Source organism: Piliocolobus tephrosceles, chromosome X (genome assembly GCF_002776525.5).
Source record: "Piliocolobus tephrosceles isolate RC106 chromosome X, ASM277652v3, whole genome shotgun sequence".
NCBI classification, from domain to species: Eukaryota; Metazoa; Chordata; class Mammalia; order Primates; family Cercopithecidae; genus Piliocolobus; species Piliocolobus tephrosceles.
Window position 1 is genome coordinate 56,642,806 of NC_045455.1, and position 21,116 is coordinate 56,663,921.

At 37.1% G+C, this 21,116-nt stretch overlaps 1 protein-coding gene across 2 annotated transcripts in view; it reads right to left on the bottom strand.

Annotated features, from left to right (window-relative positions):
* The window catches only part of TDRD3 (tudor domain containing 3), a 189,963-nt gene that overhangs the window by 102,387 nt on the left and 66,460 nt on the right, over positions 1–21,116 (bottom strand). For both annotated transcript variants that reach the window (XM_023196216.2, XM_023196217.2), the window contains exons 4-5: positions 18,814–18,974; positions 11,928–12,069 (exon numbers count right to left, since the gene is read on the bottom strand). In XM_023196216.2, coding sequence (XP_023051984.1) covers positions 11,928–12,069; positions 18,814–18,974 — 303 coding nt within the window. The remainder of the gene's footprint in view (positions 1–11,927; positions 12,070–18,813; positions 18,975–21,116) is intronic.

Sequence of the window (21,116 nt, forward strand, 5' to 3'; positions counted from 1 at the left end):
TACAAAGAATTTAAAAATTAGCCAGAGTTGGTGGTGTCCACCTGTAGTGTCAACTACTCAGGAGACTGAAGCAGAAGGATCCCTTGAACCCAGGAGTTCAAGGTTATATTGAACTATGATTGTGTCATTGTGCTCCAGCCTGTGTGACACAGTAAGATTGTCTCAAAAATAAAAATAATAATAATAATAAGAGCCATCTATAACAAACCTATAGCCAACATCATACTCAACAGGCAAAAGCTGAAGCATTCTCCTTGATAATTGGAACAAGACAACGATGCCCACTTTCACTACTTCTATTCAACATAGTACTAGAAGTCTTTGACAGAGGAATTATGCAAAAGAAAGAAACATATGACATCCAAATAAAAAAATAAAAGGCAAACTATCTCTCTTTGCTGATGATATCATTCTACATCGAGAAAACCCCACAGACTCCACCAGAAGGCTTCTGGAACCAATAAACAAATTCGGTAAAGTTTCAGTGTACAAAATCAATGTATAAAAATCAGTTGCATTTCTATATGCCAATAGCACCCAGACTCAAATCAAGAATGCAAACCCATTTACAATGGCCACAAAAAGAATAAAATACCTAGGAATACAGCTCAACAAGGAGGCGAAAGCTTTCTACAATGAGAATTACAAAACACTGCTCAAAGAAATCAGAGACAACACAAACAAATGGAAACATGCCCACAGATAGCAAGAACCAATATCATTAAAATGGTCACACTATCCAAAGCAATTTAGAGATTCAACACTATTCCTATCAAACTATCAATGTTATTCTTCACAGAATTAGAAAAAGAAAACTATTCTAAAATTCATATGGAACCAAAAATGAGCCCATATCACCAATACAATCCTAAGCAAAAAAAAAAAAAAAAACAAAGCTGCCCAACTTCAAACTGTACTACAAGGCTACTATAACCAAAACAGAATGGCACTGGTACAAAAATAGTCACACATAACAATGAGTACTGGGTACAAAAACAGACTCATGGACAAATGGGACAGGATAAAGAACCTAGAAATAAAGTGACACAACTACAAACACCTGATCTTTGACATACTTGACAATAACAAACAATGAGGAAAGGACTTCCTATTCAATAAATGATGCTGGGATAACTGGCTAACCAATATGCAGAAGATTGAAACTGGACCCCCTCCAGTCATCAGATGCAAACATTAACTCAAGAAGAATTAAAGACTTTAATGTAACATCTAGAACAATAAAAACCCTGGAAGAAAACCTAGGAAATACCCTTCTTGAGACTAGCCTTGGCAAAGAATTTATGACCAAGTCCTCAAGAGCAACTGTAACAAAAAACAAAAATAACAAGTGGGACCCAATTAAACTAAAGAGCTTGTGCACAGCAAAAGAAACTATAAACAGGGTACACAGACAACCTACAGAATGGGAAAAAATATTTGTCAACTGTACATCCAACAAAGGTCTACTATCCAGAATCTGTAAGGAATTTAAACAAATCAGCAAGCAAAAAACAAATAACCTCATTAAAGAACAGACAAATGACATGAACAAACATTTCTCAAAAGAAGACATATAAATGGTCAACAAATATATGAAAAAAATGCTCATTATCACTAAAAATTAGAGAAATGCAAATCAAAACCACAATTTGATATCATCTCATAACAGAATGGCTATCATTAAAAAGTCAAAAAACAACCACTGCTGGCAAGGTTGCAGAGAAAATAAAATACATATACACTGTTGGTAGGAATGTAAACTAGTCCAGCCACTGTGGAAAACAGTTTGGAGATTCTTCAAAGAACTAAGAGTTGAACTACTATTACTTCACATAGACACATGCGCTCGTTTGTTCATTGCAGCACTATTCACAATAGCAAAGACATGGAATCAACAAAGAGGTCCATTAACACAGAACTGGATACAGAAAATGTGGTAGATATACATGATGGAATATTACACAGCCATAAAAAGAATGAAATAATGTCCTCTGCAGCAATATGGATGCATCTGGTGGCCATCATTCTAAGCAAACTAGGGCAGGAACAGAAAACCAAATATCACATGTTCTCACTTATAAGTGGGAGCTAAACACTGACTACACATGGACACAAAGATGGGAACAAGAGACACTGGGGACTGCTTAAGGGAGAAAGGTGGGAGGAGGAAATTAGTTGGAAGGCTACCTATAGGGTACTATGCTCATTACTTGGGTGATGGGGTCTTTCATACACCAAGCCTCAGTGACACACAATTTACCCATGTAAGAAGCCTGCACATGCACCTCCTTAACCTAAAATAAAAATAGGGGGAAAAAAAAAAAGGAAAAGGCTTAAAAGTAGATAGAAAAAAGATACATGACATAAAAAAGATTGCTATAGACTATAGATAGTATAGTAGGTAATTGACAAAGAAATGATGTCCTTAAAACACTTAACAAAAAATGTAAAAATATTTCAATGTAGAAACATGCATTCAGAGAAAATATCCTTAAAAAGTAAAAAAAAAAAAAAATTCTGACAAACCAAAACTAAAACACTTTATCATCAGCTAACCTGAACTAAAAGACACACCATGCAGGAACTTGATCTTTCCCAAAGAAAAGAGAGAGGGACAGAAATGGTAAATGTGTAGAAAGACAAAAATATCTTTAAAAATGTTTTTCATTGTTTTAAAAAACCCTTTAAGGGAAAAAAAATAAATAAACCATGTGTTGTGACCCTTGTAACGAACGTAAAGTATATGACAAAACCAGCATAGAGACAAAACTGGGTACATGAAAGCATAAAATTGTATGGGTCTTACAATATGCATAAAGTGGTATATATTATTGAAGGTAGAAAGAAAGAAGTTAAAGGTACACATCTTAAACCTTACGGCAACCACTTAAAAACAAAAACACAGTCATATAGTGCAGGGTCCAGCCCTACAGGGTCTGTGGGTTTTTTCTCCTCATGTGCAGAGATAAGAGATCGTAGAAATAAAGACACAAGACAAAGAGATAGAAGAAAAGATAGCTGGGCCCAGAGGACCACTACCACCAAGGCACAGAGACTGGTAGTGGCCCCAAATACCTAGCTGCACTGTTATTTATTGGATACAAGACAAGGGGGCAGGGTAAGGTGTGTGAGCCATCTCCAATGATAGGTAAGGTCACGTGAGTCACGTGTCCACCAGACAGGGGGCCCTTCCCTGTTTGGCAGCCAAGGCAGAGACAGAGAGAGGACAGCTTACACCATTCTTTATTCTGTGCATTTCAAAGACTTTTAGTACTTTCACTAATTCTGCTACTGTTATCTAAAAGGCAGAGACAGGCGTACAGGGTGGAACATGAAAGCGGACCAGGAGCATGACCACTGAAGCACAGCATCACAGGGAGACAGTCAGGTCTTCCACAAGAGGTGGTGGAGCAGAGTCTTCTCTAACTCCCCCAGGGAAAGGGAGACTCCCTTTCCTGGTCTGTTAAGTAACGGGCTGCCTTTCCCAGGCACTGAGGCTACTACTAGACCAAGGTCCACTAGGTAAGGGCGCCTTCGCAGGCACTGGCGTTACCGCTAGACCAGGGAGCCCTCTAGTGGCCCTGTCCAGGCATAACAGAGGGCTCACACTTGTCTTCTGGTCACTTCTCACAATGTCCCTTCAGCTCCTATCTCTGAATGGCCTGGTTTTTCCTAGGTTATAATTATAAAACAAAAATTATTATAATATTGGAATAAAGAGTAATACTACAAATAATTAGGGATATTCATATATAATCATATCTGCAATCTATTTCTAGTATAAGTATTCTTATTCGATAAATTTTCTTTATTATACAGGAACATCTTGTGCTCTCGGTCTCTTGCCTTGGCACCTGGGTGGGTTGCCACCCACAATATAGCTGATAAGCTAATAATGCAGATAACAGAATCATTTAAAAAATGCAATTCATTTAAAAGGAAGTGCTATGATTTGAATGTCCCTCCAAAACTTATGTTGAAATGTAATTGCCATTGTGACAGTGTTAAGAGGTGGGACTTTCAAAGGGTGATTAGATTATGAGTATTTTTCCCTCATGAATAGATAAATGCTGTTTTCACAGGAATGGGTTAGTTATCTTGGGAGCGGAATCCTGAAGAAAGATGAAGTTTATCTCCCAGCCTCTCTCTATCTCACATGCTTACTTGCCCTTGCACCATGTTATGATGCAGCAGGAAGGCCCTAGTTAGATACCAAAGCCATGTTATTCTACTTCTGACCCTCTGGAACTGTGAGAAATAAATTTCTTCTCTTCATAATTACCCAGTCTGTGGTATTCTGTTATAGCAGCAGAAAATGGAATAAAACAGGAAAGAAAAAGCAAAACAACAACAAAAGAAATAGCAAGATAGTAGAATTAAAACTTTCCATACTTAGTTCCATTACAAGTAAATGCTCTACTAACGCTGAAACTCTGTACTCATTAAACAATAACTCCCCCATTCTCTCCTCCCCCAGTCCCTGGAAGTCACCAATGTACTCTCTCTATAATTTTTGCTACTCTCAGTACCTCACATAAGTAGAATCGCATAGTATTTGTCTTTTTATACCCAGCTTATTTCACTTAGCATAATGCCCTCTGCCGCTATAAACATGGGTACACAAATATCTCTTCGAGACCTGTTTTCCATTCTTTTGGGTTTACAGCCATAAGTGGAATTGCTGGATCATATGGTAATTCTATTTTTAATTTTTTGAGGAACTGCCATACTGTTTTCTGTAGCAACTATGCCATTTTATATTCCTACCAAGAGTGCACAAGGCTTAATTTCAATTTTTCCACATCTTCACCAACACTTGCTATTTTCTGGGTTTTTTTGTTTTTTGTTTTTTACGGTACCCATCGTAATGGCTAATGGCTGTCAGGTAGTATATCTCACTGTATTTGATTTGCATTTTGATTAGTGATATTGAACATTTGTGAATGTGTTTAAAACTACTGTACAAGATGGTTAAGATGGTAAATTTTATCTGTATGTTACCAAAATTCTAGAAATTAGGAAAAAAGTAATTTATCCTCAATGAAAAACCAGTAATCAGAATCCCCTACCATGTAAAAAGCATTATAGACGATGACCAAATGAGATTTATTCCCAAAATACAAGAATGCTTCGACATATAAAAATCAATCAATGTAATGCATTAACAGAATGAAGCAGGGGAAAACACATGATCATCTCAATTGACGCAGAGGAAGCATCTGACAAAACTCAACACACTTTTATAATAAAAATATACAACAAACTAAAAATAGAAAGGAATTACTCAAACCTAATAAAAGCCATATATAAAAAACCCACCACTAACATCATATGCAATAGTGAAGGATTGAAGGCATTTCCTCTAAGATCAAGAACAAGAGAAGGATGTCATTTTCATCACTTCCATTCAACACAGTCATTAAAAGTTTTAGCCAGGGCTAAATAAGGCAAGAAAAAGAAATAAAGGTATTCAAATTGAGAAGGAAAAATAAAATTAACTCTTCACAGATAACATGACCTTATATGTAGAAAACTCCAAACATTCACACTAAAAAGAAAAAAAAAAACTGTTAGAATAATAAATTCAATAAAGTTGCAGTATGCAAAATCAACACAGAGAAAAATCAGTTGTGTTTCTCCACACAAACAATTTAGAACAATATGAAAAGGACTTCCCAGGGTCATGAATTGAAATATTTAATATTGTTGAGGTATCAATACTACCCAAAGTGGTCAACAGAGTCAACATAATCCTTATCAAAATCCCAATGATCTTTTTTTTTTTTTTTTTTTGCAGAAATAGAAAAATCTATCCTGCCCAAGGTAATTTACAGATTCAATGCCATTCCCATTAAGCTACCAAAGACTTTCTTCACAAAATTGGAAAAAACTACTTTAAAGTTGATATGGAACCAAAAAAGAGCCCACATAGCCAAGACAATCCTAAGCCAAAAGAACAAAGCTGGAGGCATCACACTACCTGACTTCAAACTACACTACAAGGCTACAGTAACCAAACAGCATGGTACTGGTACCAAAACAGATATATAGACCAATGGAACAGAACAGAGCCCTCAGAAATAATACTACACATCTACAACCATCTGATCTTTGACAAACCTGACAAAAACAAGAAATGGGGAAAGGATTCCCTATTTAATAAATGGTGCTGGGAAAACTGGCTAGCCATATGTAGAAAGCTGAAGCTGGATCCCTTCCTTACGCCTTATACGAACATTAATTCAGGATGGATTAAAGACTTAAATTTAGACCTAAAACTATAAAAACCCTAGAAGAAAACCTAGGCAATACCATTCAGGACATAGGCATGGGCAAGGACTTCATGACTAAAACACCAAAAGCAATGGCAACAAGAGCCAAAATTGACAAATGGTATCTAATTAAATTAAAGAGCTTCTGGCACAGCAAAAGAAACTACCATCAGAGTGAACAGGCAATCTACAGAATGGGAGAAAATTTTTACAATCTACCCATCTGACAAAGGGCTAATATCCAGAATCTACAAAGAACTTAAACAAATTTACAAGAAAAAAATCAAACAACCCCATCAAAAAGTGGGCAAAGGATACGAACAGACACTTCTCAAAAGAAGACATTTATGCAGCCAACAGACACATGAAAAAATGCTCATCACTGGCCATCAGAGAAATGCAAATCAAAACCACAATGAGATACCATCTCACACCAGTTAGAATGCCAATCATTAAAAAGTCAGGAAACAACAGGCACCAGAGAGGATGTGGAGAAATAGGAATGCTTTTACACTGTTGGTGGGAATGTAAACTAGTTCAACCAGTGTGGAAGACAGTGTGGCAATTCCTCAAGGATCTAGAACTAGAAATACCATTTGATCCAGTCATCCCATTACTGGGTATATACCCAAAGGATTATAACTCATGCTGCTATAAAGACACATGCACACGTCTGTTTATTGCAGCACTATTCACAATAGCAAAGACTTGGAGCCAACCCAAATGTCCATCAATGATAGACTGGATTAAGAAAATGTGGCACATATACACCATGGAATACTATGCAGCCATAAAAAAGGATGAGTTCATGTCTTTTACAGGGACATAGATGAAGCTGGAAACCATCATTCTGAGCAAACTATTGCAAGGACAGAAAACCAAACATCGCATGTTCTCACTCAGAGGTGGGAATTGAACAATGAGAACATAAGGACACAGGGTGGAGAACATCACACACTGGGGCCTGCCGGTGAGTGGGGGAGTGGGGGAAGGATAACATTAGGAGATATACCTAATGTAAATGACGAGTTAATGGGTGTAGCACACCAACATGACACATGTATACATATGTAACAAACCTGCACGTTGTGTGCATGTACCCTAGAACTTAAAGTAAAATTTAAAAAAAGAAAAAGAAAAATCTATCCTTAAATTCATATGGAATCTCAATGCTGAATAGCCAAAACAATCCTGAAAAAGGTCTCACTTTCCAATTATGAAACTTAATAAAAAGTTACAGTAATCAAAACAGTGTGGCATAAAGATAGACATTTAGACCAGTGAAACAGAACACGTAACCTAGAAATAAATTTGTTAATATGGCCGGGCGCGGTGGCTCAAGCCTGTAATCCCAGCACTTTGGGAGGCCGAGACGGGCGGATCACGAGATCAGGAGATCGAGACCCTCCTGGCTAACACGGTGAAACCCCGTCTCTACTAAAAATACAAAAAATTAGCCGGGCGAGGTGGTGGGCGCCTGTGGTCCCAGCCACTCGGGAGGCTGAGGCAGGAGAATGGCGTGAACCCAGGAGGCAGAGGTTGCGGTGAGCTGAGATCCGGCCACTGCACTCTAGCCTGGGCGACAGAGCAAGACTCCGTCTCAAAAAAAAAAAAAAAAAAAAAAAATTTGTTAATATACGGCCAAATAATTTTTTATGAGGGTGACAAGATCATTCATTAAGAACACTATTTTCAAAAAGTAGTGCTGGGAAAACTGGATATTCACATGCAAAAGTATGACTGGATTTTTTATTAATACAAAAATTAACTCAAAATGGATCAAAGACCTAAGCATAAAAGCTAAACCTATAACAACTCTTCAACAATTCTATGCATCAAAAGACACTATCAACACAGTGAAAAGGCAACAAATGGGATGGGAAAAATATTTGCAAAACATATTATCTTAGTAGGGACTGATATCCAGAATCTATAAATAACTCATACAACAACCACCACCACCACCAACCTGATTAAAAAAGGGCAAAGAACTTGAATAGAAATTTCTCCAAAGAAGATGTACGAATGGCCAATAAGCACACAAAAGGATGCTCAGTATTACTAAGCATTAGGGAAATACAAATCAAAACTATAATGAAGGCTGGGCACGGTGGCTGACACCTGTAATCCCAGCACTTTTAGAGGCTGAGGCCAGCAGATCACCTGAGGTCAGGAGTTGGAGACCAGCCTGGCCAATTCAGTGAAACCCCATCTCTACTAAAAATACAAAAATTATCTGGGTGTGGTGGTGCACACCTGTAATCCCAGCTACTTGGGAGGCTGAGACAGGAGAATCGCTTGAACCTGGGAGGCAGAGGTTGCATAAGTCGAAATTGCGCCATTGTACTCCAACCTGGGCAACACTCCATATCAAAACAAGAAAAAAAAAAAAAAAAAAAAATACAATGATATTCTATTTTACCCATGTTAGAATGGCTACTATCAAAAAGACACAAAATATCAACCGTTGGTGAGGATGTAAAAAACTAGAACCCTTATACAATCCTGGTGGAAATGAGTGTAAAGTAAATATAAAACAGTATGGCAACTCTTCAAAAAATTAAAAATACAATTATATGGTCCAGCAATCTCATTTCTAGATCACACACAAGAATTGAAAGCTGGGCCTCAAAGACATATGTGTATACCCATGTTCATAACAGCATTATTCATAAGAGTTAAAAAGTGAAAACAACCCTAATGTCCATTGATGGATAACTGAACAAAAGATGGTATAGATATACAATAGAGTACTACACAACCTTAAAAAGGAAGGAAATTCTGATACACACTGCAACATAGATGAACATTGAAAATACTATGCTAAGTGAAATAAGCCAGGCACAAAAAAGATACATACTGTATGATTCCACACATATGAGTTACTTAGTCAAATTCAGAGACAGAAAGTAGAATGGTAGTTGCCCGAGACTGAGAGGAGGAAGGAATGCAGAGTTACCGTTTAATGGGTACAGAGTTTAAGTTTGAGAAGATGAAAAAGTTAGGGAGGTGGATGTTGGTAACAACTGTGCAACAATGCGAATGTTCTTAATGCCACTGAAATTTACACTTAAAAAATAGTTAAGTTTTATGTTAAGTTAAAAATGTTAAAGTTAAGTTAATGTTAAGTTAAAAATGTTAAATTTTATGTTATGTATACTTTGCCACAATAAAAAAAATGGTTTTAATCTATAGTTTGGGGGCACTAAAACTTATAAACCTGTAGCATTTTGTAAATTACATCTGGTACCAACTTGCTACAGTTACAATGCCTGCATATAGTTTACTGAAGGTTTAGTGCTTCTTCACTTCCAACATTAGCTTTATGGTTTATAATTTCTATGTATATCACTGCCAGCTGCTCAAGTAACTGCTTTCCCTGTTTCCTACATTGCTGTGGCTACCAAATCAAAAACTATAAAACCAAAAAGAACTATAATCATATCAAAATGTTTTTAAACGATTTTAAATGTAAATTTTTATCACTCCCTAATAAGAAATACTAATGTGGCTTGCAGGAAGTCAAGTGCAGAGATATATAATTAAACATTTCAAGGGCAACTATCAAACTACTACTAAACTCTGTGTGCACGTGTGTGTGTTGGTGAGAAGGTTTCTACGAATGTTTGCAGTTGTTAGCAAAGTGGTCCTGGCTATGGGACTGGGTTGTGGGAAAATTATATAAGGTATTAGACTTGAGAACATTTTACCACACTTTAAAAACTCTCTACTGATTAAAAAAATACAATTATATCAGCATACTAAAAGATCCCATGAAATGGGTGAAGTTTCTCTAGGAAATTCAAAGTTCACAAACTTGGCTGTTTATGTAAAACTATAAAGCTACTTCTGAATTACTTTTTTGCGACATTCTCAATTAAACAATGCAGTTGTGGAACATTACTTTATATTGCATAGTACAGCAGCCCAAGTCACAGCATATTCATATCATAAGAAATTAGTACTAAGGAATAAAAATGTGCCTAATGTCCTTATCTATTTACCTCCCAAACAAAGGCACTTTCCAACTCAGAAAACAGGAGAATAGTGCATCATAAAATACCAAAAGCTTGAAATATTGCTTAGGCCCTTGGCTGACTTTACAAAACAGGCAAGATTTGAGGGTGTCACAAGAATACATTTCAGCTCAAGGAGTAATTAGTTTTACAATTCATTCATTCCACAAATATTTTTATGTGCTTTGTAATTCATTTATACCATGAGTATTTTTTATGATGCCTATTACATGTAAAGTTCAGTGCTACCGCTTTGGAGATCACGAAGAGGCTGCTCTGGTATAATAGAAAAAAATGGTCTTGGATTGTGCTCAGATCCATCACCTGTCTAATCATAAAGTAAGTTATTTAACAGCCCTTATAAAAACCACTAGGAGGGTAACATGAGATACAGATGCAAGACCCCAACACCGTATCTACACATGGTGTTACATCTACACATCTAACAAATACGTGCAGAACTTAAGAAAGATGATACAAACAAAAATTCTGGCCTCAAAAGCATACTATCTGTTAAAGGAGATGAGAAATGAACATAATTTTACTGCTAGGTAAAAAGCAATACACTGTTAAAAATAATAAAATGCTTAAAGAATTCAATAAGGAAACAAGTACTTCACCTTGAGAAGAAGCAATCATTTGATCTGGGTCTAAAAGCACAGGGATGATTTGGCTATGTGGGGATCAGGAGAGAAAAAACAAGATGAATAACGTAAAAGTGGAAAAACGTTTTATTAAAAATGTATAACTGAGGAAATCATAGAGAATCAAAGAAAGACGAAGCAACTCCATTTGGCTACAACAAGATCTACGTGGAAGAATTTAGAAAGTTGAAAATTAAACGTAAACGAACTAGGGCTAGATTATAAATGGCATTCGATCTCAAATTAAGGCATTTGAAATAAAAGCATCTCAACTATGCTGAAGGAAGAAAACCTGGTGAAAGTACATAAAATAAATTAGAAGATGGAGAAAGGATATGTAGATAGACAGTCAAAAGGCTACTACAGCAGTCCAGGCAAGAGATACTAAAGACCTAAACTACAGTAATAATAAGAACTGAAGAGCAAGGAAGTGATGAGATTTGACGGCAATGGATCAACAGAAATGGTTGTTGGAAGCAAAGTAGAGGAACGATTACAAGATAACCTACATGACTGTAAGGATGAAGATATTGTTAATATAAATGAGGGAAAATATCAACTAATGAGACTAGGAAGTCAAGCACAACAAGAACTCCATTATAGTGAAATTCTAACTTACTTTTACTTGCACGTATGTGTGTCTGTAGATAAGACAGGTATATATATATTCATATATATGCACACTTTTGTTTTTTGCAGAAAGAATTATACACAAATAAATTGTACATAGCTTATAACTGGTATCTTGGCAGTTTTGTAACTTGTCAGGAAAGAATGTTTAAACATAAGGAATAAAATGTAACAAATACTGAAAAAGTATATCTACTTTAGAGAAACAATACGCTTAAACAAAGATAGTTTCTCTAAAGATAATCATGTTCCATTCTATTCAACTCTGACACAAAGAACTAATTTTACTCATTTTTGAAAGAGCTCTTTAATGCAATAAAAAAGAGTGTAATGTTTCAAAAGTTCAAGCCATAGTTTACACTTACTCTCTGTAACTCCCATTTCTCAATAAGGTGTTCCACTTCACCACCAAGAATTGTAGTGTTAGAGTCATTCAGGAGCAGGAATCCATTTTTTATGTCAACAATTCCTGAGAGCTTAACTTTAGTTCCAGGTGGTGTGTTCAGGCTAAAGCAAAGAGAAAAGTGTTAAAAACATATTGAAGCTGAGAACACATGGACACAGAGAGGGGAATGACACACAGTGCGGCCTGTCGAGGGGTGGGGTAGTGGGAGGGAGAGCATTAGGAAAAATAGCTAATGCATGCTGGGCTTAATAGCTAGGTGATGGGTTGATAGGTACAGAAAACCACCATGGCACATATTACCTATGTAACAAATCTGTATATCTTACATATGTACATTGAAATTAAAAAAAAAAAAAATTGACACTCTTTCCCAAAACTGGAATTCAGTCTCATATTGTGACCCAATCAGGTTCTTCAAAATGAACTAACACCAAAACTAATTTTTCAGGAGGCTGACTATATCATATGAATACACCACCAGAGAGGAAGTTAGAAGACTGGAACAAGATTTTTTTTTTTTCTTTTTTTTTTTAAAGACAGAGCCTCCCACTGTTGCCCAAGCTCCTCAAGTGCAGTGGGCAGTGGCACAATCTCAGCTCACTGAAACCTCTGTCTCCCCGGTTCAAGTGATTCTCCTGTCTCAGCCTCTCAAGTAGCTGGGATTATAGGCATGTACCACCACAACCAGCTATTTTTTGTATTTTTAGGAGAGACAGGGTTTCACTATATTGGCCAGGCTGGTCTCCAACTCACCACGTCAGGTGATCCACCTGCCTCAGCCTCCCAAAGTGCTATAGGATTATAGGCAAGAACCACTGCATCTGGCCATATTGTCATTTTCTATCTCAATGACAAAGAAATGACCTTTAATTTTCACTTGCAAAAGAAAAAAAAAAAAAAAGGTGGACAATAACCACGTCACTAACCTGTGATAAAGACATGATAAATAGAATAAAAATATAAAATACTTTTTCAACTATGCTATGCTATATAAGATTTGACATTTTTTCCTCTGAGCTTTAGCTGTGCACAGCAAAAAATAGTTTGTTTGTTACAAAGTTGAATTTCAATACAGAAGATCTCTGATGAGTAATAAACCTAAAAATTTAACATCTATATGAGCTATAGTGATTCACACAAAATGCTTTTTTTGTTATCCATCAAGTCAAAAATCAAATGAAAGTTATTTATGCACTAACTTTAAAAGGATTTTTATATGCTAATTTTTAAGCTATTTATACACTAACTTTAAAAGAACATTTCTATAGTAGGCTAATAGTATCAAATTTAGGGCAAACATTACACCATGGCTCGTCTTATAGAAAACCAGAGACAAAATGTTTACCCTCTTAACACTTTGGCAAAGGAAAACAGGGAAAGAAATCTATTTTGTCACTTAGGTCTGTTCTAAAATAAAAGCATATATACCAAGCCCCACCCATCTCTTCTCACATACAGCAAGAAGTACTGCAAATAGTAATTCTAAGGTAAATACTTAGGATAAACTAGAAAATTATTCTGAAATGACTTTGCATTGTTCACATCTTAAAATCTCATAAAATTCACCACATGCTAATATATTCAAAGGCCAATCAGTGAGAATGCTAACATCACTGGACTTTTTTAGAGAAAAATAATTAATAAAATAATTATTAACAAGAAGAAATAGAGGATGTCTGATTTTAAAGCTTCAAAGAGCCCATAAAGAGTAAGGTAGGTTACATATTAAAAATTATTCTGTACACCTTGTATATATACAATTTTTATACATCAATGCTATCTCAATAAAGCCATTGAAAATTATTTTGAGGGCCCCAAGCTCAATCATTTTTAGTGATCAATCACAATTGACAAAATGAATGGTCATAAACAGCCTTGCCTAACCTAACCTAAGTAGAGAGTTCTGTGGTGATAAATGTAGTAGACTTAGAACCATCTATTAGCCTTCAAGATCAGCAACAGCTGAATACAATTACAATAGTGAAGAAGGGTTCCCAATTCCAGACAATCAGCAAATTCAGATTTTCATAACTCTTATAGTCAAGGTACAGGGATAAATAAAAATAAGCACCAAGGACACCAGGCTACTGTACTCTTTACCTCCAAAGAAATTGCTAATGAGTTAGATTTTACCTAAGACCTATGTAGTCAAGTTATTTGAAGCTGGACCTACAATTTCATTGAAACAATTGATAGTCTTACCAGATTAAATTCAAGTTCCATTCCCACAAAAGAAAACAGGGGCTAAATTTTTATTTTTATTTGTGTTGATATCGTAATTATACATATTGTGGGGGTACATGTGGTATTTTGACGCATATATACAATGTGTAATGATCAAATCAGGGTAAATGAGATATCTATTACGTCAAACATTTAACTTTGCTAAGAACATTACAAATCTACTCTTCTAATTATTTTGAAATATTCAACAAATTACTGTTAACTATAGTCACCCTATTACGCCACTGAACACTAAATCTTATTCCTTCTATCTAACTGTATTTTTGTACCCATAAACCAACCCTTCCTTATCATCCGCTCTCCACTATCCTTCCTGGCTGCCATTTTACTGTCTGCAGATCAGGTTTTTTTAGTTCCCACATGACAAATCATGCAATATTTGTCTTTCTGTACCTGGTTTATTTCACTTAATACAATGCTCTCCAGTTCTATCCCTATTGTTGCAAATGACAAGATTTCATTCTTTTTATGGTGGAATAATATTCCATTTTATTTATATATATATATATCTTTATCCTTCAACCAATGATGCACACTTAGGTTGATTCCATTATCTTGGGTATTGTGAATAGTGCTGCAATGAAAATGGGAGTGCAGATGTTTCCTCAATATGCTGACTTCCTTTCTTGTGAATACATACCCAGCAGTCAGACTGCTATGTCAAATGCTATTTCTATTTTTAGTTTCCTTAGGAGCCACCATACTGTTTTCCATGGTGGTTGTACTAATTTACATTCCAATCAGTGGTCTTTGAGCATTCCTCTTTCTCTGCATCCTCAACAGCATTTGCTATTGTCTTAGTCTATTTGTGTTGCTATAAAGGAACACCTGAGGCTGGGTAATTTATAAAGAAAGGTTTATTTGGCTCATAGTTCTGCAGGCTGTACAAGCAGCATAGCATCAGCATCCAATTCTGGTGAGTGTTTCAGGTTGCTTCCACTCATGGCAGAAGGCAAAGGGGTATATGCAGATCACATGACAAGAGCAAGCAAAAGAGAGAAGAGGGTGCCAGGCTCTTTGTAACAACCAGCTCCCACAGGAAGTAATAAAGAAAGAACTCACTCACTGCAAGGATGGCACCAAGCCACTCATGAGGTCTCTGCCCCTCCATGACCTAAATACTTCGCACTAGGCCCCACCTCCAACACCAGGGATTAAATTCCAATAGAGGGTTTGGAAGGTCAAATATCCAAACTATAGCAGTTATTTTCTGTCCTTTTGATAATAGGCATTCTAACTGTGTGAGATAATTTCTCACTGTAGTGATGCTGAGCATTTTTTCATATGCCTGTTGGCCATGTGTATGTCTTCTTTTGAGAAATGTCTGTTCAGATCTTTCATCAAATTTTAATTGGAGTTTTTGTTTTTGTTTTTTTTTTTTTTTGCTATTATTTGAGCTCCTTATATATTCTGGATATTAATCCCTTGTCAAATGGATAGTTTGCAAATATTTTCTCCCATTCTGTAGGTAGTCTCCTCACTTTGTTCATTGTTTCCACTGCTGTGCAGAAGCTTTTTAGTTTGATATAATCCCAATTGTCTATTTTTACTTATGTTGCCTATGTTTTTGAGGTCTTACCCAAAAAATTATTGCCCAGACCAATGTCTTGAAGCATTTCCCCAATGTTTTCTTCTAGTAATTTCATAGTTTTAGGTCTTATATTTAAGTCTTTTTTTTTTTTTTTTTTTTTTGAGCTGGAATTTTGCTCTTGTCACACAGACTGGAGGCAATGGTGTGATCTCAGCTCACTGCAAACTCTGCCTCCTAGGTTCAAGTGATTCTCCTGCTTCGGCCTCCCAAGTAGCTGGGATTACAGGTGTGCACCACCATTTTTCACCATGTTGGCGCAGCTGGTCTTGAACTCCTGACCTCAGGTGATCCACCTGCCTTGACCTCCCAAAATGCTGGGATTACAGGCATGAGTCACCATGCCCAGCCACATTTAAGTTGATTTTTGTATATGGTGAGAGATGGGAATTTCATTATTCTACATGTGGTTATCTAGTTTTCCCAGCAGCATTTATTAAAGAGACTATCCTTTTGCCAAAGTATGTTTTTGATGCCTTTGTTGAAAATGAGTTGGTTGTAAGTATGCAGATTTATTTCTGGGTTCTCTATTCTCTTCCATTGGTCTATGTGTCTGTTTTTATGCCAGTACCATGCTGTTTTGGTTACTATAGATTTCTAGTGTAATTTGAAATCAGGTAACGTGATACCTCCAGCTTTGTTCTTTTTACTCAGGGACTAAAATTTTAACACAATTTTTACTATCACCTTCAGAACCATAATTAATTCTTATTCAGAAAGTATATTTTGGTTTAGTTAATATTTTCATTGGTACCCAAAGGTTCCTTTAATCTTACTTCATTGAAATAAAGAAAAAAAAGAAAAGCTGCTTTAATGATGAGTGAAGAGCATATGACGATAATTTTTTCAGTTGTCAAGTTGCAATAAATTCAACAAGGGATGACAGTAGACAGCATTGGGCAGATTGGGCAGTGCCCTATACTCAGGGCTGACCTTGTGTTTTCATTCCTTAGAGAAATATACAGCCATAAAATCGGAGAATGAGCCATTACGTGGCAAGTCTTTCTTCTGAGTCATCTGTGAGGTTCCCTTGCAAAGTGTGTGACTGAATTTGACATAGGAATTTGAAAAGCTGTTTCTACACAAAAGTAGGAATCCTATTCTTCAAAAAGAAGACAACATAATCACAAAGTCAACAAATCTCCCTGTGTGTAGAGAAATCAACATTTTAGACAAACATGTATCTTCTGAGGAGGGGGCCTCATTTACCAGAGGCAGACACCAGATGAAAGAAGAAAAAAGAAGGGAAATCACTGAAAAGATCATACAAGGCCTCAACCTACCACATTTTCTCTCGCATGCCTACTATTCTAAATCACTTAAGCTCCAGCAAATGTAACTTCTCACTCTTTCTGTTGTCAGAACACTGTGTATCTGCATGTACTATTCCCTCCCTGCACCTTAAAATACCTACTCATATTTTAACCCCATTCCTGGTTACCCCAGGCAGAAGTAATTTTCGAGACTCTTAGTCCTTTCAGTTTACATATTTCTTACAATATTTGTATGTCTATGTGCCTACTTCATTGGCATATGAGCTACTAAGAGGCTGAAATCTAAACCTCATTTGCCTTTGTACCTTCAGCACTGGATTAAAGGGCTAGAACACCTGATAAATGCCTGCTCAAGAGAAAAGTATGGTATAGGAGTTTATATTAAGTGAAAAAGCTCAGAGGAGCCCGAGCTGCAAAGGTGAGCATATAAAATGACAAAGAACACCAAAAAAGGCAGGTGGGAGGAGGGCTGCAAATGTCTAGTGAAAGTTTCCACCTCAGAAAAGAGCTCATAATGGCCAAATGGAAATACCAAGAATAGAGGGGACACTTTCCCTTCCTTCTCATTGCTTTCCTCCATTCCACTGGGCATGGCTCTAAAAGCTTCTTATTAAAATAACCAAATGAAGGATTTGGAAAATCATTCCCAATGATTTCCTAGGAAATGACTAAAGTCAGTCACATACCTCTCTGATTTCAGTAATTCCCTAGGAAAATTCATTAGCCTATAAAACTCTGCAAGAACATTAAACAGTGTGATGGACACACTATTATACACACAGTTAGCTAGCTACTGAACTGTCAAGGATGAAACCATATTTTTTTTTTTTTGAGGCGGAGTCTCGCTCTGTCGCCCGGACTGGAGTGCAGTGGCCGGATCTCAGCTCACTGCAAGCTCTGCCTCCCGGGTTTACGCCATTCTCCTGCCTCAGCCTCCGGAGTAGCTGGGACTACAGGCGCCCACCACCTCGCCCGGCTAGTTTTTGTATTTTTAGTAGAGACGGGGTTTCACCGTGTTAGCCAGGATGGTCTCGATCTCCTGACCTCGTGATCCGCCCGTCTCGGCCTCCCAAAGTGCTGGGATTACAGGCTTGAGCCACCGCGCCCGGCCATATTTTTTAAAATTCTGTTTGTTCTAAACAATGGAGTGACCTAAAGTATGTGACAAAACTGAAAAGATTACTTTCATGCAAGAACACCATAAATTTGTTTTTATAATTAACATTCAATCAAGAATGTAACTACTTAACTATTTTTTTATTTTTATTTTATTTTATATATATATATATTTTTGAAACAGAGTCCCGCCCTGTCACCCAGGCTGGAGTGCAAAGGTATGATCTCAGCTCACTGCAACCTCCGCCTACCAGGTTCAAGCTATTCTCCCGCCTCAGCCTCCCAAGTAGCTGGGATTATGTACCTGCCACCATGCATGGCTAATTTATATATTTTGTAGAGACGGGGTTTCACCATGTTGGCCAGGCTGGTCTTGAACTCCTGACCTGCCTTGGCCTCCCAAAGTGCTGGGATTACAGGCTTGAGCCACCATGCCTGGCCATATATTCTTAACTATTTTTGTACAGATGAAGCAGAAATGCACAAAAGCTCTATAATTTCATCTGAAAAGTTGTAACACACAATTAAGGGTCCATTCCTCCTTTTCAAAATTCTTAAATCATTCCAATTGAATAGCACCTTCAAAATTCTGTAACAAATACACAAAAGAAAGTGCCAATCACCTTATTTTTGACATGTAACTAAATTCTACTGCTGTGCAACTTATATGACCATCAGTCATCTGCAATCGCAGCATCCTTGGTGCAGCCTGAGATTCTTCGTTATCCTTTGGTGCAGCAACATTGCGAATTTTTTGAATTTGCAAAACACATGGACCTTCGAGCTGTCAAAACAGAAAAGAATAAAAATCACTTTCTAGTCATGAAACTCTATTCAGAGCTGTGTTTTCATTTATAGTGTTTCTCTTTTCCGTAATAGTCATGCTTTATGATTTATAATAACTTCAATTAAGATTGAAACTGAAATTATATATTATCAAGTTTTTTCTTTGTTTTGGTATTGAAAGAGAAAACTTCAAAAAGGTCTCCTGAAGAACAATTTTTTTTAATAATTCTGAATTCATTTTCAGAAGGTAATGAGAAAAGAAAACCCTAGGAAAACAGTAATATTTCTGCATGAAAGGTATATTTATTGATGTTGTTAGTCTTATGCAATCTAAATCGTACACATAAATCCAGCTTCTCCCTCCTTTTACATTAAGGGATATTTTGAAAATAAAGAACTTTGCAGTTTTTTTAACGGAATCAAATTTATGGCAGCAGTCCAAAAGAATGCTTTCTGGACCGGGTTTAGTAGCTCACGCCTATAATCCCAGCACTTTGGGAGGCCGAGGCAGGTGGATTACTTGAGGTCAGGAGCCTGTGACCAGCTGGGCCAACATGGTGAATCCCCATCTCTACTAAAAATACAAAAATCAGCAGGGTATGGCGGCGTGCACCTGTAATCCCAGCTACTCAAGAGGCTGAGGCAGCAGAATCACTTGAATCCGGGAAGTGGAAGTTGCAGTGAGCTGAGATCAAGCCATTGCACTGCAGCCTGGATGACAGAGCCAGACTCCATCTCAAAACAACAACAACAAAAGAATGTTTTCTGTTCAGAAATCAAGTTTAAAGTGCTCCCTCTTTTGGTATACATGAAGCATACAATACCACCAAAACCATAAAAGGTTCAAGAAGTATGAGTTGTAATTGACATATTTTCACATTTTCCTTTTTAAAATAAAAATTTTAATTTAACTTCAATATCAAATCTAATGCTGTATTATATGTGTTGGCCAAATTTCAAAGATAAAAAAAAAAAAATAGAGCAAAGTTGAGAAACAACAGTAAAATCTGCTTATGTGTCTGAAAAATAAATTTAACTAAAGTGACAACTTCTACATCTTTAAGTAGTATCATACCTTAGGGGAAAAAGGCTATTTAAAATTAGGCTTTTAAGTAAAATATTTCTCTGCATATTACATTTTCAGCAAAGAGAAATGTGAAATGATTGACAAATATTTATACTACATTTCCTGAGCAAGCACGTTTCCCAAGTTGAAAATTTTCTACTCCATATTTACCAGTATTTTGCCAAAAAATGAATAATTTTGTTATTATAAATTTAGGCCTAGAGAATATAATTAGAAAAGAGAATAAAAAATTTCACCTAATTTTCACTTAAGAAAAAAAATTTCAAGTTGAAGCAAGTCCGAAACTCTTAACAAGTATAGATAAGCTGCTAATTCAGCATGAACTTTTTCTTTGGCTTTTGTTAATGCCATTAAAATAAGGACATTTAAATTAAATCATAGGCGGGGGCGGAACAAGATGGTCAAATAGGAATAGCTCCAGTCTCCAGCTCCCAGCACGAGCAACACAAAAGACAGGTGATTTCTTCATTTTCAACTGAGGTACTGGGTTCATCTCACTAGGGAGTGCTGGACAATCAGTGCTGGTCGGCTGCTGCAGCCCGAACAGCGAGAGCTGAAGCAGGGCGAGGCATCGCCTCACCTGGGAAGCGCAAGGGGGAAAGGAATCCCTTTTCCTAGCCAGGGGAACTGAGACACACAACACCTGGAAAATCGGGTAACTCCCACCCCAGTACTGTGCTTTACCAAGGGTCCTAGCAAACGGGCACACCAGGAGATTATATCCCACACCTGGCTGGGAGGGTCCCATGCCCACGGAGCCTCCTTCATTGCTAGCACAGCAGTCTGCGATCTAACAGCAAGGCAGCAGTGAGGCTGGGGGAGGGGCACCCACCATTGCTGAGGCTTAAGTAGGTAAACAAAGCCACTGGGAAGCTCGAAATGGGTGGGGCTCACAGCAGCTCAAGGAGGCCGGCCTGTCTCTGTAGACTCCACCTCTGGGGACAGGGCACAGCTAAACAACAACAACAACAACAACAAAGCAGCAGAAACCTCTGCAGACGCAAACGACTCTGACAGCTTTGAAGAGAGCAGTGGATCTCCCAACACGGAGGC